Source organism: Sturnus vulgaris, chromosome Z, assembly GCF_052056855.1.
Source record: "Sturnus vulgaris isolate bStuVul1 chromosome Z, bStuVul1.hap1, whole genome shotgun sequence".
Lineage (NCBI taxonomy): Eukaryota > Metazoa > Chordata > Aves > Passeriformes > Sturnidae > Sturnus > Sturnus vulgaris.
Genome location: NC_142283.1, coordinates 6,209,027 through 6,234,147, shown reverse-complemented (window position 1 = coordinate 6,234,147; position 25,121 = coordinate 6,209,027). Strand labels below are relative to the sequence as shown.

Genomic DNA, 25,121 nt, shown 5'->3' with positions numbered 1-25,121 from the left:
AATTTGCCCACTGGCTTCTTTGAAAAACTCCCTTCTCAATGTGTAAACGAGCAGAAAATGTTTTAACATTCTCCATGCTATTTTATGATTTTTTTTTTCTTTACATTCTGCTCATAACATTCACAAAGCCATTTTCAACTTTTTTTCAGATACCCACATTTAAGCAGAGTTCAATGCACCCAGGTTATTTTTATTAAGAGGGTATTAATCTTGAGAAACAGTGTCTGGAAGTCAGCTGCTGAAGCAAAGGTTGGGGTTGAATAGCTATCAAGCCCACACGCCCACATTTCTATAAACAGGATTTGAGATAGCAGAGGTGAAAGAAGTTCCTACAACAGTACATTGAGGCCTTTTAATTAAAAAAAAAAAAAAAAAAAGCAAAAAAAAAAAAAAACAACCCTCATCACACAAGTCAATATTTGAACAGGAAAACTACCCAGCCCTGTAATTTTTGCCAATGTGATCTGGAGGGTTTGGTCAAACCTGCTCTACAGCATCCTTTAATGGGTTTTTGGGGCCAGCAGAACCAGAGGAGGCTCATGCATCCCTGAACACTTTGGTCCTTGTATTTCTCCAAGTGTGTTACACATGGCAGTAGAAGTTCTGTCTCATGTACAACTCAAAAATTTAGAACACAAGAAATATGTTCATAAACTTTTTTTTTTTTTTTGCAGGATGCAGGCTTTTAACTTGCTTGAATACTTCTGAAATGCTGAGGGAGTGCAAAGTGCTTTAAACCAGCTATGCATTACTATGAGCAAGAAGTTGTAAGGAAGATGCCAATTAAAGAGGACGGTTCAATAGTGGTTTTTTCCTCTCCTTAGCCAGGAAAAATAGTAACCAGCCATGGTCAGTTTACCCCACACAGCCATTTCCTCATCCCTCTACCCCATCAGTATGAGAGGGAGAACAGCAATAGGCTGCCAGCAGAGTTTTCTTCAGCAGACCTCATGCAAAATAAGGGGACTTGCATTCACATTTGAACATCTTTTTATTTAACTGTAGCTTTAAAGAGAATGCTAAACAGTGAGTAAAAGTCTCACACCACTTTCCTTGGAGCTTTCAATCCATTTACTTAAAAACAGCCCCAAGGGTTTATGCACAACAGCTCCAGGTTGTATCTGGGTGCTTCTGAGCAGGGCTGATTGCAACCTTCCCCTTGTTCCATTTCCAGGAGTCCCTGCCATGTGAAACCACCAAGAAAACAAGAGGAACTAAAAGCACCTGATAGCAGAGACTGTGCTTTTGAAGGTTTTAAAAGTGCAAAAGATGTTTTGTGAAAAGCACTTGTTTGAAAGGTGACCTGGAAGAGAAAACTCTGGGCATTTGTTGGCTTCTCCTTGACCTCAACAGGAATTGCAGGTGTTCACCACTTTCCCAGGACAGACTTCAAAATTTTGGCGTCCATGCAGCTCAGGTAGTGCAAGAAATAATTGCTAGTTCTGGGCAAGGAGGAAAAATATGAATGGAGGGGAGGGAGCAGACATGTCAAGGCATGTGCTGCTGTCCCCACCCTGTGACTGTCACTAGAACACAGTGCAGTGCACCTGAATTGAGACAGTATTTTTCACTGTGTCATTGAACCTGATTGAAAGTTTGAGCAGATTAAAATGGTGTGGAGCTGCTTCACAGCTCCCTGCTCCTTATGCCCTGTGGCACACTAACAAAGAGTCAAACCCAAGCAATTCAAATATTAGATGAGGCTGTGACAGGCAAGAGTAGTATTAAATAATAAATGAAGCCATCACAATTCTACAGTCTAACCTGAGAAAGCCAGAAGGATTTCATTAGCTAGCTCTGAAGTATAAGCCAAAAGCAAAGATTAAGCAACTTCAGTGGTTGTACAGATTTCAGTCACAGCATTTATTTTTCTCCTGAAGTAGGGTACACCTGCTTCTAAATCTGCTTCTGTTTCTAGGTTCCAGTTCCAGTTATTTGTTTTGGGAATGGAATGGGCACTGTCAAGTTACTTTATAGCTAAAAAGCTAAGTCAGCAAGTCCTTTTGTGCAGCTCATAGCCACACAGGGATCCTAACAAAGCCCTGAGCTGATTAATTACTGTGGCAGTATGGTATGGACTACCCTCCTGGCCAGGAACAAGATATAAGGCCAGATGAAGCTGTCAGATCTGCACTGTGACACTTTGAAATCCGTCCTATTAAAATGTGCCAATGTGCCCAATTATTTCTGCAATAAGTTGAGATTCTCAGAGTGATAATTTCCATTTAGGGGAGCAGGGAAATAAAAATAAAAAAAAAAAGAAAAAGAAAGAGGTTGTAAAAACGGTAATGTTTGAAGTAAAATGCTGGCCTGCCTGGTATTTTGTGAAGTACAATTTTAAAGTGATAAGTGTTCCCTGTACCTGATCCACAGGTCGTTGGAGCTGGACTAACAAGACATGAAATGACCTCAGCAATAGCAGCAAAAATTATTTCAAGATCTTTAAGCATAGCACCTGATGCAAAACCTCATCTTGGCTCATGGCTGAGGCAAGCCAAGAGACCCTTTGAGAATCCAGCACCTCAGAGAGATGGGGGTTAACATTTATCTCAAATAATCCACTCTCTAAATGCATCTTGAGGAAAGCCAGAAGGGAGAACTGAAGGGGGCCATTGGTGAAGTAAAAGTGCTGCCTAAGGTTGGCTTAAGAACAGGTGGATAATAGTTGTCCCCAAATAAATTAAGGATAAGAATCAGAAAAAAAATCCCCATCCTTCAGAGGATCCAGCTCTGGAGCAGCCTCCCAAGAAGAGCAGCTTATAAGCTGACGCAGTTTTGAGAGGGAACTTGCTTAACATCCTGAAAGAGATTTTTTTATGTACTGCATTCGCCTTGACCAGACACTGTGAACACACCTAGGGCTGCTCCACCCCACACACAGGAAGATTTTCTGCAGTCACTTCACAAAGCAGAGTGGAAATTGAAGAAGGAAATCATTGGAGCAAGCAGCAGCCAAGGACCAGAGCACCCTGGAGAGGCTCAGACTCTGAATTTGTCTATCCCAACTAAAATGAGCTGCCAGCAGAGCACTGCTGTAAAACACCTCCACAATTCTGAGCTGGCTCACCACTGCCAAAGGCCAAATCCTGGAAGTACTCATCTCTACAGGTCTAACTTCAATTAGATGACTCACAAGCATAAAAGTAAAGTGTGTGCACAGTGTTTTTCCTGATCAGATCCTAAGGCTACAATCTGTTTCTGCTGCAGAGCCCCTTCTGGTTGAGTACATTTTCCTTGGAGAAATGATTTTAAACATTATTGGAGTTACACCACGAAGCTGGGTTGGAAGGATAGGAAGGAATTATCTCCCCTAAATGCATTGTCCTTTGAGCAAAAAATAGCTCATTGCACATCCAAACTTATCTGTTCCTTTTGTCATTTTCACGCTGATGGGTCGGCAGTGAGTCCTGGTGGAAGCAGGCTGTACACAAGCTGAAGTGCTGGAAATTACTGTGTTTTCTGGTTTCATACCAGCAGCCACCAGTGGGAGAATTTTCCCTTGGGTTTTAAGCACAGAAAGGCTGATATTCCCTCTTTTTTTAAAAAGAATATTTCTCTGGAATGAAGAACATTTTTTAAGACCAAGAGGACTATTTATTGCTCCTCCTCTTCCCATTTATTGCCCATTCCCAAAAAACTGAGCCTTTTTTTTTCTTTCTGACACTATTTTTACTTTAAATATTCATTTTAACATTTTTCAGTGAAATGTCTTGAAACTTGGCTTAACTACATGCAACTCAAAACCAAAATTTCCCAGACTAGAATGGTATACGTGCTTGTTTTCTGTGTCATGAAAGACTTTGGGTGACTTCAAGCTTTCCTAGGTTAATGTTTTGCCAAGGAAAACAAACATTTGACAGTTACTTTTTGGCTGAAAAAAATATATTTTTATGCCTCATTTTTTGGGTCTCCTCCTTATCAAACATTCTGTTAGTGGCACAGTGATATTGTCTTTAGTATTGTCTTTGTTTTTAGGTGCCTTTATAAAGGCCATTGTGACAGCTCACAGAGATGTTTCTTTGGTCTCAGAGGCCTGTGTATTTGAGAGCTGGAATTGAAATTATTTGATCTATATAATGTTATTGTGCCTATATCGTGGCCTCTTTGTAAATGAGACTGTTGTTACTTAAGTTTAGCCCCTACTTTAACTCAAATTGATGGTAATATTTTAAATGTGGATGTCTCAAAGAGCCAAGGCTTCTTTCTGAAATAGCAAATAAATTTTGCTATGTCTGCATGTTTCTGAAAGGGGAAAAATTACATTTTCCATTGTAAGGGTGGTGCATGATAAAACTTGAATTTTTGTTTTGTTTTCTAGAAAGGGTAAATCACAGCAGAGACAGCTGCCACCCAGGGTTGGTTCCTTATTGTAAGGAGATCACCACAGGCTGTAGCTGTCACACCACAACTCAGTTTTCAATTTAGACCTTGGGTCATCTTCCAGCTGAAAAACAGGAGCAAGAAGTTGAGCAGGGAAGGCAAGAGACCAGCATGGCTCAGCAGGGACCTGCTGGCCAGAGGAAAGGGAAAGAAACAAATGCACAGGCAGTGGGAGAAAGGACAGGTGACCTGGGAAGAGTCTGGAGATTAAATTCTCTAAGAGGTTGTGGAGGGTTGGGGTCAGGAAGGCCAAGGTGAGGCTGGAGCTGAACCTGGAAAGGGGGAAAGAGTAACAAGACATTCTCCAGCTTCATTAAACAGAAAAGGAAGGTCACAGGAGGTGTTTTCCCCTCTCCAACAGCTGTGGCAAGATGATGGGGATGGGGATGAAGGGGATGGGGATGAAGGGGATGGGGAGAAGCCTGAGGTACCCAAAGGCTTTCCTGCCTCAGTCTCCAATGGCAGCCTCTCCTGGCAGCCCTCCCAGGGGATGCAGAGCAGGGGGGCCCTGGGGAGCAAAGGCTCTGCCCCTGCAAGGGAAGATCCTGCTCAGGGCCAGCTGAGGAAGCTGCAGGTGCTCAGCTCTGCGGGACCCGTGGGATGGAGCCCAGAGCCCCCAGGGAATTGGCTGCTGGAGCTGCCAGGGCGCTGCCCATGACAATGGAAAAGTCCTGGCAGTCAGGCCGGGTCCCAGGGGACTGAAAAAAAGGGAAAGAGTGCACCTATCCTTATTGTGGTGTCTTGTTTTGTTTTGTTTTTCTTTTTAGAGTTGGGATTAAAACTTTGAGAGATGGTATTTTGTGCTTGGACTTAGATGTTTATTAACTTTTATTTATATTATAGTACTACCAGTACTTTTATAGTTCTACAGCACTTTTAGCTAACATGTTAAAAGTAGCAGTGTATTTTTTTTTAAAAGGTTTTTTAAGCTTAAACTATTTAATTAAGAATGGACGTTTAAATTATTTTTGCTTTTAATTTAATAATTAAACATTCTTGATCCGCAATGTGGTTTTTTTTTAAATTTAATTATAAAAGTACTACTTAAACTCATGAAGAAGACGGTGAATAACAAAGAAACTTTTGCCCTAAAACTTCCATTTTGTTTTTTTTCACACTACTATATTTTAAAACCCCAAATTTAATAAGTTTTACTATGTGATATTGCACACTTTTATTTAAACTGCGCACTTTTATTTAAACTACAAACTAGTGATTTTAGTTCCATCATTCAATTTTGGAAGCCTTCTCCATGGCTTCAAGTCAAAAGCTGTGGTTTTTTGGGGGGTTAGTGCCTGTCAGCACAGAAAGTTCAAAATTTTCCCTATTCAGGGCTCTGGATTCTGATTCTGATACACAAAGCTCCACCAAGCAGCAATCATGTTGTGGCTCGTGGATGTGGTGTCCAGTTTCTGGATTACACATGCTCAGCTTCTAAAAAAAGATTAGTAATTCTCTGGCAGTGAAAACAAATAGCAGAGCTTGCTAAATGGCATTAGAGAAATCTATTAAATGTCTTACAATAATATAATTTTTTCACATTAGCCTGGCTCACCACTGTTCTGTTTTCCTACTATCTACTTTTAATTTATAGTTCTGGAGATGCTTGTATCAGTTAAAAGATTTCAGGATGTGTCAAGAAAAAAGAAGATTTTTGTGGAATTATGGGAAAAGCTGTGTTTCTTTCTATCTGTGTGTATTTGCAATGCTCTCATTCGGTTTTGTCTGCCTAACTGTATTCCCAGTTAGGCAGACAAATATATACATTCAAGAAAACCAACAAAAATCACATTTCTCATTAAAAAAAAAAAAAGAAAGAAAGAAAGAAAGAAAGAAAGAAAAGCAGATTTGCTATTGGCAACACTCATTTCAAGACATTGTAAATATCCTGATCTAAAAGCTCAAATATATGGACATCAAAGACATGATAGATAATAAATGCTTGATAGGTCTACAAAAAGACAGATGCAACAAATCTTACCACTTCTATTTTCCTAGAAAATGTAAACTTTGACTGGCTCCCATGAGTGGTAGGAAATGCTACGAGCAGGAAGAACAGAGATAGATTACAACTGGGCAGTTTAGAACTATTTTACAGGACCAAGATGCCCAAAGAAAACTCACCAAACCCATTATCTCAAACAAAATAAGCTGTGCCTTTGAAAACTGCAGCATCTTGCCCCCATTCTGTTCATTCTTGAAGCAAATCTGGTTGTTCAGTTCCTTTCTCCTGGGCACTTTCCTTGAGTTTTTTTTGCCCTTGATTGTTATGAATTTAGGAATGAGCAGTTGCAGATGTGATGGCTTAAACTAGTCTGTTCACTGACAAGTAATTTGAATTCTTATTTTTTTATGGGGAGTGGGTTGCTCTTATTTGCATTCTTGCTGCCAGTATTATAAGAAAGATTTGTGTATTCTAGCAGATCCTTGCTGCAAGGAACATAAAACAGCTACTTAATTTATCTTTAAAAGAGAAAGAACATTCTGGTTTGGTCTCTGGATTTCACTCCATTGGGAATAAATAGATTTTAAAAATGCATCTTGGAGAGTTTATGGTTTAAAATCTATGCTGGGGAGTTTATTACATTTTATTTTATTTTATTTTATTTTATTTTATTTTATTTTATTTTATTTTATTTTATTTTATTTTATTTTATTACTTTCTTTAACTCAGATATACTTTTACTGGAAATCTACATGGCTGCTTCAAAATCTCCCTGTGTGGGTTGGTCCTAGGGGGATTATTTTCACAGCCAAAGACAACTAGGTACCAAAATGTTCCTATCACCTTGCCCTTTTTATTTGTCATTTTTTGGATCAAGAAAAGAAGGAGGATGGACACATCTTAATTATCTGCTCCTAGCCCTAATATGCTGTATGGACAGCTGCAGTTCCTCCAAACTTTGATTTATGGAAGTTTTCCTGGTTGGTGACTATGCTGAGGAACCATTTATTTTCCTTCTAGCTTGAGGTGTGATCTTTTTATAAACTACCTGCAGCAAATCTGGTGTCTGTTCATTACAGTAATTTAATGCTAATGACTTGCTTCACTGAACAGTGGAGAGGAAAAATAAGTAAAAATAATCCAAACAGATAAAAACATCGTGACTCAAAGTCTTGCACAGGAGATAAATTCATATTTCAGTGCAAGGCTTCAGGAGGTTTTAATTTGTAATGTAAGCTCATCTTAAATACTTCATGCATAGGTGTACATTTTAGAGGGTTTTAAAATTTATTTTACCTTCCTGATATAAGCTCTATAGCCAGTAACACAGCAGGGAAAAAACTGAAGTTAATTTCTGCCCAATATTGTTGTGCTAATCCTGACTTTATTTTTTGTCCTAGTCATGCTGTTTTGCTTATGAGCTTTGTATTGTTAATTAAGTGCTTTCTGTTTGTTTGCAAAAAAAAAAAAAAAGTGAGCCAATAGATACCAAATCCTGTTTGGTTTAAAACATGTAAGTAACGTACAAGCAATACAAGCCTGACTTATATGGTCACATTATACTCTTATACCATTTTTATTTCATAGCTGGCTGTTCCCTAACATTTTATTATTGCACATAAATATGTTTGTACTGCCACATTTCGTGCCTGCTTCTGCACTAAGCCAAGTGGAAGCAACACAGATGCAATGTGGAAACTGAAATGAAGATGATACATAATACTTACCTAAAGCTTGACTAATCTTTATGCTGAAACACAGCAAATGCAGCTACGTGAATAATACCACACATTCCTAATGCAGATTGGTTTTTTTTTTTTTCCTGTGGATTGGCCTTAAAAAGGCAGCTTGTATAAAACTGCAAGGTCCATAAAAGTCAGTCATGGAATTACTGCAGTTTGAGATTTCACTGTGGTGGCTTTGAGGTCCTTGGCGGGTTTGTCACAAGGCATAAGAGCTCTGTGGATATCAACCATCATATGGATCGTATGATTATAGGTTATTAGAGATTTCTATTTCCTTTGTCATGGAGTACAAGGGGTGGGTTCAGACCCTGACTCCTCTAACTGAATTTTGCACTCTTGTGAATGCTGACCACCACAGTGCCTGGTTTCCTGTGTGGAAACACAAATCTTTTTGGGGAGAATAATGTTAGTCCAAAAAAGGAAATGAACCAAGAAGCATCCCAAATTTATTTTTTGAGAGGACGGGTCTGCCTGGCAGGCTGCACTGCCATTGCCTGCTGCTGTGGTTGGGTTTTGGGTTTCATCAAACAATCAGCACCTTGTGCATTTCCAGGGACAAGATTCTCCCTCAGACAAAAATATACATCCTGCGGCAGAGACAAAGGAGAAGCACAGAGCAGCACCTCTGCTGCTTCCATGGGGATGGACACAGGGAGGAAGGAACACAGCTGAACCATCAGCCACACCACTCATTCCATTTAAAGCTCGCTGCTGATGCACCCTCTCCTGTAACAGCAGGAATAAATTCACAGATGACATTACTAGATAAAACAAGTGTAGTGCCTCAATTTGTTTCCACTGGAAGAGATTTCTCCCACACCCATGTCTAAGCCACTAGGAAGCAAGGAAGGGACAAGGAGAAAACATAATAGTGTGCTGTTTTATTTTCTTTTTATTTTCTTCTATTTCTTTTTCCTTTTTTCTTTTTTTTTTTTTCTCCTTTGGAAAATAGTATAATATGTCTTGGAATAGTCAGAAATACCTCTTTTTTTCGCCCCCACCCTGGTGGAATATCTCTAGGAGAAAAAAATCAATATGATGACTGATTGCTTTGAGCATTTCTTCACTACTTGTCACTGACCCCTGAATGGGATGTATTCACTCTGTGAGATAGGGCCTGTTGAGGAGCTACTGGATAGGTTTTTAGAGTCTGTGCTCTATAAATCACTTTATGAGTACAATAGCCCCCCTTGACCTACTAAAACACATTGGTAAAACTCATCATTCACCTTCAGTGAGAGGAGGACCATTTACTCTTTCCATTATCTAGGTCAGGGGAATCTTTGGAGAACTAATTACCTCACTAAATGAAGAGAACTTTGACACCTCAGCCCACACCTACACGCACTGAGGTGTTAAAAGCAGGTGGCCACTTTGGCTTGTCACTTATCCAAATATTACAGCAGAGTTTTTGTGACAAATGGTCCTACTACACCTGAAAAACCTCCTTCCACATCTTCACACTCCAGGTAACACGCAGAGACAGGCATGAAAGTGCTTTTAGGACACAGAAGATGCGGGAATCTGGCAACTTTCATCTACTCCGGGAACTTTCAGATTTTTGCTGCATTTGCATGGGGATGTATTCTCATTTCAAAGCACTAAATAAGTAGAAACTTCCAGGACAAACTTAAGTTATGCTGACAGGAACCAAGAAGTTTGATTATCTTTCTGCTTAATTTTCCCCCTGGCTTACAGCTCATTTTACTTACTCTCTGTATATGCGGCTTTGAAAGTACATCTTCATTTTCCTTCTAAACTGAAAATATATTTGTAATATCACAAAGGATTGGGGGTTTTATGACCTTTCCTGCAACTGCACCCAACTGTTGTTTTCTGCACTAAAATACTGTGTGTGTAAGTAGCTGAGAAGTCAGAAAATAATGAGTAGTAAAGATAAAAACACTTAATTATGTTACAGAAATGTTCTTGGTCAGGGTTTTCATTTGTCCTCAGCTGAGAAACAACTGGCAGGTTTCACCATTATTACTTTAAATATCACTGCTCTTGTTTCTACTATTTATCACTGCTTTTGCCAAAAAAGAAGCCTCGTTTCATCAGGGAAAAATCAAGCAACCACAGTGCCCCAGCCTGGGCAGGGTCAGCTTTGCTTCCAGCTCCTTCCATCATCATCATCATCAGCTCTGGCCAGCACCACATCCAATTTGTGCAGCACAAGCCTCACCAGGAGCCACCAGAAGGGAACAATTTCGAGAGGCTGGGCTCTAAAATCAAACTGTGATTCCTCAGCACCACTTATTTTTCTTCTGAGAGGGCAGATTCAGAGTGGCATTGTTCTTGCACCAAAGACTGAGAGGAGAACCAGATAGCAAGCCACAGACTGGCCAAAACTTGCTCTGGGTGCAGCACTTGGGCTAAATTCCCTGCCATGTACCTTCTGTGGGGGGATCCTGAGGAAGAATGAAGATATTCGTGGGCTTAGACACGAAATGTGCATGCCTATCTTAGTTAAAGCAATTTTGGTCGTCTTGAGCTGCTCATCCCCTGACCCACTTCCTAGCAGTCAGTTCTGTCCTCTTATCTGTGAACACTAGAGAAACAAAATGCTGTTTTCCCCTACCCATTTTTAATACTGTGCCTCCTTCCACCAGTTTTGACACAGTTTAAAGGAACAATTAAGATGCATGGGAAAGACACTTTGTCCGAACCCAAGTTCTGCATGTATCACCAACAGGTACAAAATGCTTATTCTCATTCATTTTGCCAAAGGTTATTTATATTTAATTCCAAAAGAAACCCTAACTTTGCTTCCTCTTTTTCCAAAATAAAATAAAGGAGGAAAAAAGGTCATTAACAGTGTCAAGAGACTGAACTTGGTTTGATTTCTTTTCTTTTCCTGAGGAAAAGAAAAATACCCTAAAATCTGGAAAACTTCATGAATCTGCTATCTGTGGTTCGCAAAAACTTAGTTTTAATTGATAAGGGAGAAACAATTGTTGAATTCACTGTCGAGTCTGGCGCATAGGCAAGAAGAGCCCAAAAGGTCACTAAAAAATGTCTAAACACTGAACAAGAGCAATTCTTTCTCGTGGGATTGGCATGAAAACCGGGTTTCTAGGGCTCCTAAGTTTGTTACCTCTCAAAAGCAAGAAGAAAAAAGAGTAATTTCTGACCTATATTTAATATGCTGAGCGCAGACACTTGCCCTACATTCCACAGAAACTGCTGTTTACCTCTCTTCCACCCTCTGCCAAGCTGGCTGGCATTCCAGGAATCTGCTGCACCACTGTTTCCCAAACCTCCACTCATGTTTGCAGTGAAGCAAACCCACAAATCCCACTCTAATAATTTGTTTTGACTCGCTCCAAAACGAGGAGTTTTGCCACTCCCTGAGCTCCCACCCTCACACTGCCAAGCCCCAGTGGAGCCACAGAGGCTTTGTGATGCCTGCATGAGGGCAGGCGTGGATTTTTGCCAGCAAAACTATGGCTTGGGTTGCAAGGCAGGATGTAAACTAAAGTATGTATTCTGTCATCATCTGTTAAAACACAGGGGCAGTGTTCTTTATCTTTTCCACAACCCATCCTTCCTCCAGGGAGGCATCTTCTGTTAATGAGCCATCGTGTCCCACTGCATGACTGATAAAATGACATCATCCCATGGGGAGATGCTTCACCCAGGGGGAGTAGCCAAGCATTTCCTACCTAAATAAAACCTGAGGTTTAAAACATCAGAGCAGCCTTTTTCCACTGGATTCCCAGAGGAAAATCAGACCCTTCTACATCATCACTGCATCTGTGGAGGAGAACTGCACCCTTCTACAGGACCACTGCTTCAACAGCACCACAGCTGTCACTCTAGGAGGACTGCAGCCAGCTTTTAATGGGACTGCTACCAATACCCTGAATGAGGAGGTGTCAGGTTGCATTCTGACTCTGTCAGAGTTTTGTTGTGTAGTATTACCGTATCTTTTAATTTTAATTTTCCTAGTAAAAAAAATGTTATTCCTATTCTCATATCTTTGCCTGGAAGCTCCTTAACTTCAAAACTACAATAATTCAGAAGGAGGGGAGGGGTTACATTTTCCATTTCAAGAGAAACTACTGCCTTCCTTAGCAGACACCTGTCTTTCAAACCAAGACAAACCAAGATTTCAGGGCTGTGCCTGACACATACTGACCTCCACCAGTGGCCTGGGCTTGCGTTCCACTGCAAACCTGAAGTGGCAGAGCTCGCAGTAGCTGGTGTTGGAGGAGGACAGCCAGTGCTCCAGGCAGCTGCGGTGGATGGTGCCCAGGGTCCCCGTGCACTCGCAGGGGGACAGCAGCTCCTCGTGGCTGCTGCCCTCGTGGCAGATCCTGCAGATGGGCCGGTCATTGAAGGGGCTGCTGCAGGAGAGGGAGAGGAAAATGCTGGTCAAGGCTCATGGCAATAGGCTTTGTTGTCTGTCACGGGCTAGAAATATTTAAGAGTGCTGTAATTTGTAATCCGAGCTGCTGCGCTAATGGTTTAAGGCGTTTTTGGTATCCTTGGTTAAAATAGCTCTTCTGTTGGGGTGGGAGGGAAGGAAGTGTAGAGAGAAGAACATCAGAGTGGCAGATGAGAGGCAGAAGACCAAGTCCTTCTGTATTTTGTACTTCCCAACTCTTGACAAGAGTTTGTCAACTTTGGTTGACTCTTCCCAACCAAAGCAGTGGTGCAGCCACCTCAGAAAGTCCCAAAGTGCATCAGGGAGGTTCTAAATCTGCCTCAGCTGGGCACTTGTTGTTGTAGTGGTGATCCTCTGACCTGAATATTGTTTTCACTGGCCAACAGTAAAATATTGCTGGAAGAGCAGCACCTTGCCCTGTAGTACCCTGAAGGCAGGGCCACAACTTCAGAAAAGCACAAAAAGGCAGAAGCCTCCTCTCTCTGGAAAGGATTTTCCTTTCTTTGGGACAGCCCACAGGCAGGTCAAGCAGAGATACAGACAGAACTGTAAAGAGCTGTACCAAACACATCCCTGTGTGTGGCTGCAGCTGGGTATTTCTTCTGCACTGCTTTGAGATCCATGAAGCCTTTCCAGCTCACCACCAGCAAATACAAATTTAACTTTGACCCAAGCACCAAGCCTGGATAAGGCTAAACACATCAGAAAACTCTTTCTTGCTTTTAATGAGAACAAGACCAGCCTGAGGCATGCTTCAGAGGCACAGATTAACAATATATTTCCCCACTGATCTGCCTCTCCAAACCAGCAGCAGGAAGAGCTGGTCAATCACTCGGACAGAGACAGAAGCTGCCACGCTGGTGCTAGGAACAGCTTGTCTGGCTGCTCAGCACTCCAGCTGGGAAAGCGTTTGGGAAGTGTGATGCATTCTGCAGCAGGATGATAGTGATGCTGGGATGGGGGTTAAACCAGATGGGATTAACCTGTCCCTCCTTCTGCCCCCCACATACCTCTGCACGGCGAGGGTGCGCACGACGGACGAGAGCAGCTGCCCATCCTTGGAGGACACCTGCATGACATACTGGGGGGGACAGCTGGTGGCCAGGCCCCCACTGCTGCCGGGCAGGCTCTTGCCATCGGGGGCTGGAGGGCGTGGGCACTCTGGGGACACTCCGGGCAGGTGGCTGCAGCGGTTCGTCCTCATGGCGCTGGGCAGCGGGTCCCCATCTAGGCAGGAGCCAGGACAGGGAGGTGCTGTGGGGCACATCTCTCCCTGCCTGGCCAACACCAGGCGTGAGAAGGAGCATCCCTCACTCCCCACCCCAGATTTCCAAAGCCCACTCAGCAGGGAGAAGGTGTCACCCAAAAAAATTCAGTCTGCACATCCCACAGGCAGCAAGACAGCAACCCTGCTGTCTTCCCTCTGCAGAATCTTGAAGTCAGGAGTGATAAACAGAGAGGCTGAACCTTTTGTCACTCTCCCTCCAAATGTTTCGAAGGAATATACAGCCTCCACCCTGTACTTTCAAATTTTTTTGCACTTTCAAATTTAAAGGCTGTCTGCCAACGGGGAAAGTTATGTACTGGGGAGGAAGATGTCTGATCGGCTTCAAATCCCCTTTGACAACACTTCACTGCTGCTTAGTGTCTTCTATCACCAACCCACAGCAGAGCACAGACCTGGCAATTAATCCTGTACAGGGCTTTAGTCACACAAACCTGCTTAATCACAGCCTGTGCACAGCAATAATTTATGCCACAAGGTGAGGCAGAAATCACAGCCTGCCCATGCCTCTCTGCTCTGCTTTGCTCCTTCTCACATCACTGTGAGGGTGTTCTGCATGATGCTTTCCACCATGGCAATTGGGAAGGAAGGGTTTGTGCTGGGAATAAGGAGCCTGGGCAATTCCTGATGCCTTGGTGGGATGGGTGCTCCTGGCTGGGTGTGCTTGTTGTGGATTTAATTCCACCATCCCTGCCATTTTCCCCTTCGGGTTAGGCACCAAAAACACACACACAGGATGAGTTAATCTCTTTGCAAAAGGGGGGAAAGATTCGCTAGCACACCTCTGGACACTTGGCTGCAGTCCCATGTAAGCCTTGCAGGTCGCAATGATGATATTCCCACATAAAAATCATAAAAATCTCCAAAAAAAGTGCTGTGCATCACTCACCCAGATATACAGTGTCAGCACTGCAGCTGAGAAGAATCTTTACAAATCAAACGTGAATAAAACCCTCTACACAGGGGTGTTTCCCCAAGAGTATAGAATAAACCTTGTGATTTGGCCTTGCCCCTGAAGAGATGTCTTTGCAGTAAGGTTTCGTGTGGATGCTGGACCACTTGCACCACACAAGTTTTCACACAGGGACTCTTATTCTTAGAAAGGCATCCCAAAATAGGAGAATGCTTTGGCAGAGCGTTTGTTTTGCAGGATTACTTCAGCTATTTTCAGAGCAGGCACACCCCAGGGAGCGAGCTGGATGAGGCAGCTTACAGGAGAGAGAGTGTGCAGGGAATGGGGAAGGGAGTCGGACTCTGGGCCTCATTTACAATGAAAATGAAGCAAATGGCTGATGTCAAAACCATTAACATATAAAAGATGCAGGCATTTCAAGAGAATAAGAGCCACAGACTCTCCAAGGAGACCATGGTGTTCAGCAAACATTTTAGTTTTAAAATCCATGCTGAGACTGTTTAACAAGAATGTTCAGCTGCTGAGTAGCTGCTTCATTAAACTTAAAAAGCCTAAGAAGTATCATGCTTACAGACCCACACTGCAGAATTCTATATTTCTTTCCTGATTGCTTCACTGACCCCATTAAGTACAACAGTGGGTTTATAATTTCACATAAAATGACCATCCAGGCCTTTACAAACATATCCATCAGTCACTTGATGAGTTTGGAGAGTTTGCTGGAGCATCAGAAGATGCAACTAAATGCAAAGCTTTAAAGCACAAGGGAAATAATCTGGCTATATCTCAGCAATGTTAATTCAAATTTCTGCCTACAGCACTGCATTGATATCCCATTTTGGCAGAGAAGATGCAGGTAATCCCTTTCTACTTTTTTAAAAGGAAGTTGAAAGTTACAACATATTTTTCTGAATTCAGAAGAACCATTTTCACACAAAATCAGTGCATGTGCCTGAAAAGTGATACAATTATAGAATTAAATTTTATGTGCTTTAATACTGAACTCCATGGTAAATAATGGAGATTAGTTGCCCTGAGAAGCACAGAGATCCTAAGCAAATCCTAAATTAAAGCTGACATTAAAGAATTGTAAATCTTAACAGCCAAACTTCCCCAAAGTCAGTATTTACCCATATGTATGTATTATGTTAAAAAGTTTTTCACCTAAAACAAGTGGAAATCAGTCAAAAATGCCTCAATAAAAGAGAAAATAAAGAACAAAAGCAGGAAGATGTGTTTAGATAGTATTTATGAAGACAAGCAATATAAAATTGGGGAAGACAGAATATCAATATTTATTCCAGACACCAGAAAATTGTGAGAAAAGTGGCTGAATTTGGGATGATGAATGTATGGCAGTATTTAGCTCTTTGTTTTTTCTTTTCTATATTGTCACTAGTCCCAGTTTTTCATTTATTTATATATATGGGTTTATGGCTATCAGAGTAAAAGTAAAGGCGTTGCAGGTATTTTCTTTATGCAGTAAGTGTAAAAACAATGACAAACCAACCAATGAACTCAAGCAAATTATCTGAGGGCATGTTGAAAACTAGGCAGAATATTCAAGTGCAGAAGACATCCTTTGCCCCATATCAATTTATATTATGCTATATTCCTATTTAAGAGGTTCATAAGTTCTGTACCAAAAAAACCCACAAGGCTCAACAAGTGTGAGTGACCAAGGCACTGCCACTGCAATTGAGCTGCACTCGAATAAGATGGTAAAAACAGCATTACTGCCCTGAAACGGAATTTAAAGGCCGAGCCATCTGCAGACCTGGAATACAACTGGAATCCTTGTTGCACTCTTCCTGACTTTGCAGGAATTCACTCCAATTCTTAGACACACAAAGCATCATCAGGGTGACGAGTTAAATTATCACAGCAGAGCTTTTTTAAAGCAGTGCTGGTTTCCTGCTGAAGCTGTGAGTGGTTGAGATTTGCACAGGGCAAAAGGATCTTTACACTTCAAGCTGTGGGTTGCAAATGTTGAACAAATACTTGTGGGGTTCCTCCCTTTTCCTTTTTTTATCAGCATCTCTGCTAAGAATAGCACTTCTTCACCTCTCAGTCGTGGTTTCAAACTTGGAAACCCATTCACCTTTCTTATTCCATGTTCCCACAAATTCACCCTATTAGTTTCAAAAAATGTGATGTGAGTTTGTATCAATCAGCTTCAAGACTTAAAAATATGTGTGAAAAACCATTAGCATCCCATCTGGAGATATTTTCCCAAGAAATACTGCACTATTTTAAAAAGACAGCCAAAATACTAATATCAACACCAATATTATTATTATTATTATTAATAATAATATTAATAATAATAATGATAATAATAGTAAAAATGACAACAAACCAAAAAAAAACAAAAAACCCCAAATACATACCCACACAGAAAAATAATCAAAAAAATAAAAACCAAACAAATCCCAAACAAAGAAACAGAAAAACCACCACCAACAGCAACCCTAAACAACCAAAAAGCCACCTTCCAGTTTTCAGACGCTTTCAGAGAGATATGTTTTTGTTTCCTATTTGTGTAATTTCACATACTTTTGTGCAGCTTGCTTCAGAATTTTGGACAGTTTTTACTTGGGACAGCTCAGCAGATCTGCAGCACAGACAGAATTCTCTATTTTACTGCAAGCTGGGAGAATGGTGCAAATCATGGAGGAGCATCTCTCACCTCCTTTTCTGCTCTCAGTCTTGTCTGGCTACTCAGAATGCAAACAGTTGCATTCTAAGTAATAAATTAATGTTTCCAAGAGTTGGCAGCAATGCAGTTGTCAGAGGCTGTGTGAAAAAGTTGTTTTCCACTGGCTCAAGTGTCAAAATGTCAAAAAAATCCCAAACCAAAACAAAACCTTAATGCCTTGCCTTTGTTTCTAGAAATGGGGAACAGGAACTTACTTTTCCCTCCCTGAGGTTTAGACAATAATCTTATGCCACCTTTTAAAAACGATGCTCCAGAGACCAAAGCAGGCACTGCACTCACTGGATCACACACAGTTGCTGTGTGATCCCTGTTTTCCCTTCCCACCAAAAAAATGCAGAAGAACCAAAAAGTCTCAACTCCAGAGCACTCTGAAACCTCCTAGATTTTTACCTACTGAGAAACAATGCAGGGTTCTGTGAAGGTGGAATAGACAAAACACTTTTTAAAAAGAAAACATCCCTGGGGCACCTGAAAATCCCATTTTAGTGGACAAACATCGAGTTTTGTGCCCAGCCTTTCTCAGACATCCATATCTGGAATAGTTTGAAATGTTTCTTGACTCTTTCCTCCACAATCCACCAAAAAGAGCTTCATGGGTGCCCTCCTGGTTTCAAATATACAAATATTGAGTAAAGGAATCTGTGGATTCCAACTGAAGCCATGGATGCTGCAGCACCACAAGACCCCCAAGTCCCCCAGAATTAATTTTTTTTTAATTAAAAAATTGATTTCTCTAAACTGAGAGGACAAATTCCTATATTTGATAATGACATGTGGCTGAGCACAAGGAGAGAGAAAAAACGCTGCCTGACCTGTTTGTTCATTTTGGAGCTCTAAAGCCATCAGTGAGAGAGGCAGCGCGAGGACACAGCAGCTCTGGCACACGGTGACAGCAGAGGAAGGCTGGAGAAAATTTTATTTGGTCAGCAGCATCCAGTTTGCTATACTACACCACCACCTTTTAAGGAGCTATGAGAGACCACTGAAAGGTGCAAGAGGAAGGTGTGGTAATTGTTCACCAGAAGGGGAGGGCAGACTTCCCATTAAAGTGTTTCGACACATAGGAAGGAGCACAGTACCAAACCTGCATGACATTAGGCAATTTTACTCTGTTTCAGCCCACATTTTACTAATTTTTCGAGCTGTAAATAGCATTTCCCATTCATCTGGTCTGAGCTCCAGGGACTTTTAAAAACTACCACACAGTAGGCTGCATTCAAAGTGCAATTATATGAACAAGCATATCAAAAAACTAAATGCTCATCTGAGGCAGCAGCACAAAGCAGTCCAGCATAAATAGTCCTTAAGAATCTGACCATGCCTTTAAAACTTCACTGCCCACCCGTAAATCATTGCTATTTTGTTACATACTGAATCTTGAACCACTTTCCATGAGAGCAATAGACTGCTTTTTTGGCACTGTGAGCTCTAAAAAATCGCTTTATTTGCCTGCACAGCCACTAACTTGAGTCATTTACTTAGATTTGTATCCTTTTGTTGGCTGTTGAAATGAAATTTTGAAGATGATAATAAATACCATAAGTATTTGTGCTGGTGGCATTTTAGCCTTGTGATAATAAGAAAAAAAACAGAAGATACAAATTCAGTTTACAAGTGATCTGAAAATACATTTTCTTTGTCCCCCCAAGGTATAAGGAGATATGTATATTTTCTTTCCTTATATTAGTTTTTTTCCTAGCAGAAATGTCTTTCCTCACAGGTTACAAAGGCACATACTTTAACATGTCCCTAAATTCCCATTTTTTCATTGCCACATCTGCTTCAGTCCCCCACTCCCCTATTTCCCCACTCCTGCCCACAAATTTCCTGCTTATTCTGGCCCCAGAACATGGCTTAAACCACAACTGTTTTCACACTCATGCACCAAAACACAGTGATAGAATTAGCATTTGCTTATTTACTCACAGGTTGCATATTAAAAGGCCCAGAAGTTTGGGGGTTTTTGCCCTAGAAATTTCTGGGTTCTCTTTCCTCTTCTAAATTAGGTCACTTTATACAAATGAGTCAAGCACTTCTTGGTCTAAAATGTGAAAGATGAGAATTTAATTTGCTCTCAACAGCTGTCGAAGGACAAAAAACTCCATGTCAGTAAAGCCAGGATTCATCTCTAAAAATCACTTTGTCCTGGAGAGTGACAGTATTTTTTTGCACACTGTGTTCTACTGATGAGGCACTTCCTTCATCATGGGACCCGTAAAACTTTCAGCAGTGCCATTCTCTGAAAGTACTTCGGATTTCATCAGAAAACCTGTCTTTTGCAATTTCCAACAGCAGCAGTTCTAACTGCACCAGCCAGAGCCTCTGGACTCTGACCTCTGTCCCATTTAGGTGCTTCATTCCTGCTGCTGCTTTTGTCAGAATAAAGCAAAATCTGAGGGGGCAGGATGCTCATTTGTAAGGGTGGGTCCCAAGTTCCCCTCGATTTTGCCTCCCGACCATCGCAAGGAGACCTCGAGGACCCCACCCAGGCTAACTCCCAACAATGGTTTACTGGCCTGGCCAAGGGGGATGCTCTGGCTGTGTGCTGGTGTATTGTGTTCACTGGACTGTGCTGTCATGGCACCAACCAGAGACTGTGTTGTACCAACTGAGGACTGCTTGACCGTACCTGTCTCCTGCAGCACCACACAATGGTCCATAAATCTTCCCACCTCTTGGCCAGAGGCCACTCGCTTTGGAGAAGGACTATAAAAGAGTGACCCTCTGGAAAGGACCCTTTGAGATCTCCCCATGGATGAAGACCCAACCATTGGCTGGCCCATGAGGACATCCATCTCCTCTCGTTGGTAGCTATTTTCCCATCCCCTTCTTTTTCTCTCTCTATGCTTTGTTTCCTGTATCTCTCCCCTCTATCGCAACTGAGTTGTTGGCATTTAATAAAAATGCATTGCTGCTGTTGAATAAACTTATTTTGTCCCCTGCACTTTGCCTGTTTGCACCTCTGAGATCAAAAGAACCATCATGACCCCCACTCTGCATTAATCGTGACATTCCACCCTCTGAGACTCACACCACACCTGCACACAGCAGAGCACACCAAAGAAATGGAACAGAAGTTGCATCTGCCACACCTTGGTGCTTTCAACTATTCTTCCAGCAAGTGGGGAGAATCCAGACAGTGTGAGGACCACTGTTCCTGCCAAATACAAAGTCTTAAAGTCTTTCTTAAATACAAGGTCTTAGGAGGGCAAATTCAGCCAGATCTCATCCAAATGTGCTGTGTTTGATGGAATTGCTACTATTGACCTTCTCCACATTTAGGCTGGACTCAGAGCTACTGTCTCACAGTTGTAGGATGGAGCTCAGGGGAAAATGCTCCAAGTTAAATATTTATGTACTACCAAGGCCAAGTTTTCACCTTCAAAAATAGCTCTCCCCGTTTCCACTGCAAGGCTGAAAGGAGGGCTGCCAACATCACATAGGTCATTGTCCTGACCCACGAAATAAATCCCTGATTTGGCTTCTTTTTTCTCACTCACACAGGTAATCATCAGCTGAATCCAACTGATTCCTCCTGGCCAGGTAAGGCCAAGCTGAAAATTACTTGCTTAAGCTGCAAATCATGTACATAGTTAATACCTGAGACTTAACTTCATGCCTGGGGTTTGGTAATGAACTCCTGTTCATGTAAATCTTGTGTAAATTAACTCTTTGACAAAAGGGATCAGTTATTAACTTGTGGTTTTACCTGGCTCGCTGTGGCCAAATCCACACAGATTTTGAGGCTGTGACCAAGCAATGAGTCTGTACAAGAGTCTGAGCAACAGAGAGCACAGAGAGTGCTGGCAGGTGATGGAGGCAGGAGCCTGAAAACTGCAGGGCAAAAAGAGCCAGCAAAAGGCAAAATATTTTTAACTACTAATGGGGGCTACTTAGAGAAATGTGGTCATGGTTTTTCTACAGACAGCTTAACAAAAATGCTAATTCTTCTGTTCATCATTGCTAAGTTAATTATTTGCCCATTTTTAGTAAATTTGATTCTTCCAGCTCCTGCAGTCAATACTGCACACAAATACGATCTTATTACAATTATTGTATTTATACTTCTCATTTTTGATGGGAAAAAGTTCAATGGATGAAACTTAGAAAAGGTACTAAACCCACTTTCAAATTAAAGTAAGTAGAAGATTGAAAGCATTTATTTTTTTAATAGCTTTATATTTTAATTCCAGAGTTTAGCAATATTGGCTTCATCAGTCTTCCATTTGAGAAAAGCTTCATTAGAAGCTCAATGAGCACTACTTGTCTTTAAGACTCCAGTTTTGAAACAAAGATTATTATCATACCCTGCATACCTCTGTTCTGATGCATTGTAATTAAGCCTGAAATGATTCAGGTACCTTCATATTAATTTATTTTCTTCCTTAGTCTTCATCTGCACAAAAATTTAATATTTAGCTGCTGCACAGAGGACTTCTCTCCTTTCCATGTGATGCCAAACATCTCACTGTCTGCAAGGTACTTGAATTACTAAAAACGTTGTCTGGTGCTCTGCATTGAAGCCTACATGCACCAGGTACAACCAGAAGGCCTTTTTCTTCTTCCCTAGGTACTGTATTAGCCACTTCTACAACAAGACTGAAAACCCCATGGGGTGGATTCAATTCTCATGTTTTATTCAGCAATGAATCACCTGGATGACAGCCTGCAAATACATGAAACTTGGCTTGTGTGAGATGCTTTGCAAAGCGTGTTCCAAACTATATTTACATGTGGAATATGTGCTTTCACTTGTTCCAAGACTGTGGGATCACCCCAGGTGTTTCTGGAGGTGAAATCTACCAAGCCACTTTCCTTCCCTGAAGAGAATTTACTTTGCATTATTTTATCTTGTTGTGTTTCAGTTGGCAGCAGTTGAGTTTTTGATGTTTAATGATGAGGGAATTAGTCTTCCAAATACCCTGTTTGAAAAAGAGGAAAACACTTTAAAAAGCAAAATGCCTCCAAACGCAGATCTATTCCTCTCTCTTTTCCCTTTTACCTTTCAGTCAAAAGCAGTTAAAAATATTCTTGCTGCATTTTCCTTCACATGGGAAGATAAACCCTTCCTGTTCCCATATCAGTCTATTTCTCTCAGCAGGAGCAAATTGTGGTCTCCATGGGTTTCTATATTTACATAAAGATTTCCCTCTCAACTTCAGTTTGGGGGAGGGGAAGAGTTTTCCATCAAACTCCAAGACTTGCACTCCAGTCCAGAATGAGACAAACACATGGGATATTGTGAGTTAATTAAAATCAAGTGATAATTCCCTACACGAACTAGTTTTACATGGGTATGTGATGTTTTATATAAAACTATATGCTGTGGGGACTGAACAGCTCCATTTCTTCCAGTAACAAACACACCAAGAATGCTTTTAGTCATTGTCACACGAAGTTGGCATTGGTCAAACAAATCAGATCTGACGTGCAGACCTGAAATTCAACTGCTCTTTGGTAATCTTCAAGCAAATTACTGACTGAAATACTGCACTAGTGAATCAAAACTACAAGACAGAACTAAATCATAATGGCAGAGGTAAAATTTGAATGGACAACATTATTGTCCTTATCAAATCTAACAGAAATAACAACAAGAAAAATAATAAGAGTTAGAAGTGAACTAGGTATTAGCTTTATTTCTGTGAGAAATAAAGGCACTGGAAGTCTGGAGTGGGTTTGAGCTGATCTCAGCTGGGACTTTACTCTGTGTTACTGTGACTTCTGCACTGAAATCAACCATGACATGCAGATTTTCTTGCATACCCAAGACAAGCTTGGTGTAGGACTATTAGAACTTTTCAGGATAGCAGTGAGCCAGACTGATGCTAAAAAAATATAGTATTGTGTAATTTGACCTGCAAGAAATGTCATAGATTTCTATAGTGTGATTTAGCAAGCTCTGCTATTCTCTGCTCTGCCAGAGAATTACTAATCCTTTTTAAGAATCTGAGTATTTGTAATCCAGAAACCACATCTATGGGCCACAACATGATTGCTGCTTAGTGGTGCTTTGTGTATCAGAATCAGAGGATGGTTTGGGTAGGAAGGGACCTGAAAGCTCATCCAGTCCCACCCCTGCCATGGCAGGGACACCTTCCAGTGTCCCAGGCTGCTCCAAACCCCAATGTCCAACCTGGCCTTGGACACTGCCAGGGATCCAGGGGCAGCCACAGCTGCTCTGGGCACCCTGTGCCAGGGCCTGCCCAGCCTCACAGGAAAAAAATTCTCCCTGATATCTGAGCTTAATCTATTCTCCTTTAGTTTGAAACCATTAACCCTTTCCAGGATTCCAGACCCTTATAAAATCTCTGTGCATCTTTCCTGTAGCCCTCCTTCTGCATCAAAAAGGTCACAATTAGGTCACCCTGAAACCTTCCTTTCCCCAGGCTGGTACCTGGAGTTGCCCCAAACACCAGGGCCAAGTTCCACTCGGAATGAGAACATGATGATTGTGATATTCCTTCAACCACACTTTTAAAGCAGAATCTTTAATTAGGGAATCGCTGTTGTCTCATCAAAATGTTTGTGCATCTTTGTATCACTTTGCACATCGTAAGACATCGCCAATGGCACAAAAAAATCATCCAGAAGTGTGGAAATGCTAAAATTTGGCTGAGCACATTGGCTCTGTTGCAGAAGAATCTGTGTGAAGTTAGTTGTTGCCAAAGGGCAAAGTAACTTAAGAGCTCCAAGTTTTACCCTTGGGGCTGCAAAATTCTGGGGTTTCTGGAGATGTAGTGAGCAGCCAGAAGTAAAAAGTAAGATAAAATACTTACCTGCTTTCAGCAATGTGTTTTACCAGCCAATTTCATCCTCAAAAAAATTTTTCCTTTCTTAGTAAACAAGCAACTAAAAGATTCTCTTCCAAGACTTGCCCTCCTGCCATTGCCTGCTGCTGAGGCAGGTAAAAAGGAAAACCCTGCTGGAAGTTTAGGATGTAGGTTTTCCACAAACTCGTGATTGATTTCTGTCTTACACCATGCAGATTTTGTGGGTTTCTGTCCCCTCCACTGCTCTAAACACCAGAGTTCAGCCAGCCTTACCTCACTGTAGGGCTGTGGAAATTTCTAGAATCTATTCACTCATCTTCCATCTTGACACTTATGGCTGCAACAGCAATTGAGGAGAGTTTAGGTAGAAACAATTACCAATGAAACCTGAAAATGGAAACCTTAGCAGTCCTAAAAAACACCCTTAGCTATGTACTCCAGCTCCGTCTCTCAATCAAGAGCAATTTATATTTACACAGCCCACGAAATGTAAAGTTTGAGGATCCTGGTTTCAAAGGCATTCTGCTATTTAGTAGAATAAACCAGCACACCACATTTTCCACGAAGAGCACTTTCCTTGGTTCAGTTAATGCTCAGGACCGAGCTTTCACAGCACAGCACATGATAATCCAGACCTGGTGAGCAAACACACAGGAGCAAATGCCCAGCTCCCAGTCCTGTCTGCCTGTTTAGCACCTGATGGGCACGGAGCTCTGCTCTGTGACAGGGAAAAGATGACACTCCTCCTCCCTGGAGGCATCCACACAGAGATGTCTCTCACACACAGAGTGGTAAATTGAGTATACAGACGATTCTGCTGGTTCTGGCAACCAGAAAGAAAGCAGAAAGACTATTTTTAGCATGGCACTTCATTACCAGTTTAATGGCATCCCAAGGTTTAGCAGCCTGTCAGGTCAGAAAGAAATTACACCTTGTTAGAGAAAAGCACTGAAACAAATTTCCTCGTTAAG

General features: G+C 41.5%; 1 protein-coding gene across 4 annotated transcripts in view; it reads right to left on the bottom strand.

The window, feature by feature from the left end:
• MARCHF3 (membrane associated ring-CH-type finger 3) overlaps window positions 1-25,121 on the bottom strand; it is a 56,304-nt gene that overhangs the window by 5,051 nt on the left and 26,132 nt on the right. The window contains exons 1-3 of one of the 4 annotated variants that reach the window (XM_088156522.1): window positions 18,190-18,298; window positions 13,471-13,687; window positions 12,212-12,419 (exon numbers count right to left, since the gene is read on the bottom strand). In XM_088156522.1, the coding sequence (XP_088012648.1) occupies window positions 12,212-12,419; window positions 13,471-13,687; window positions 18,190-18,220 (456 nt within the window). In that variant the 5' untranslated portion in view covers window positions 18,221-18,298. Of the gene's footprint in view, window positions 1-12,211; window positions 12,420-13,470; window positions 13,738-18,189; window positions 18,299-25,121 lie in introns of those variants that run through there. The other 3 variants (XM_014883844.2, XM_088156520.1, XM_088156521.1) reach the window with 3 other exon arrangements.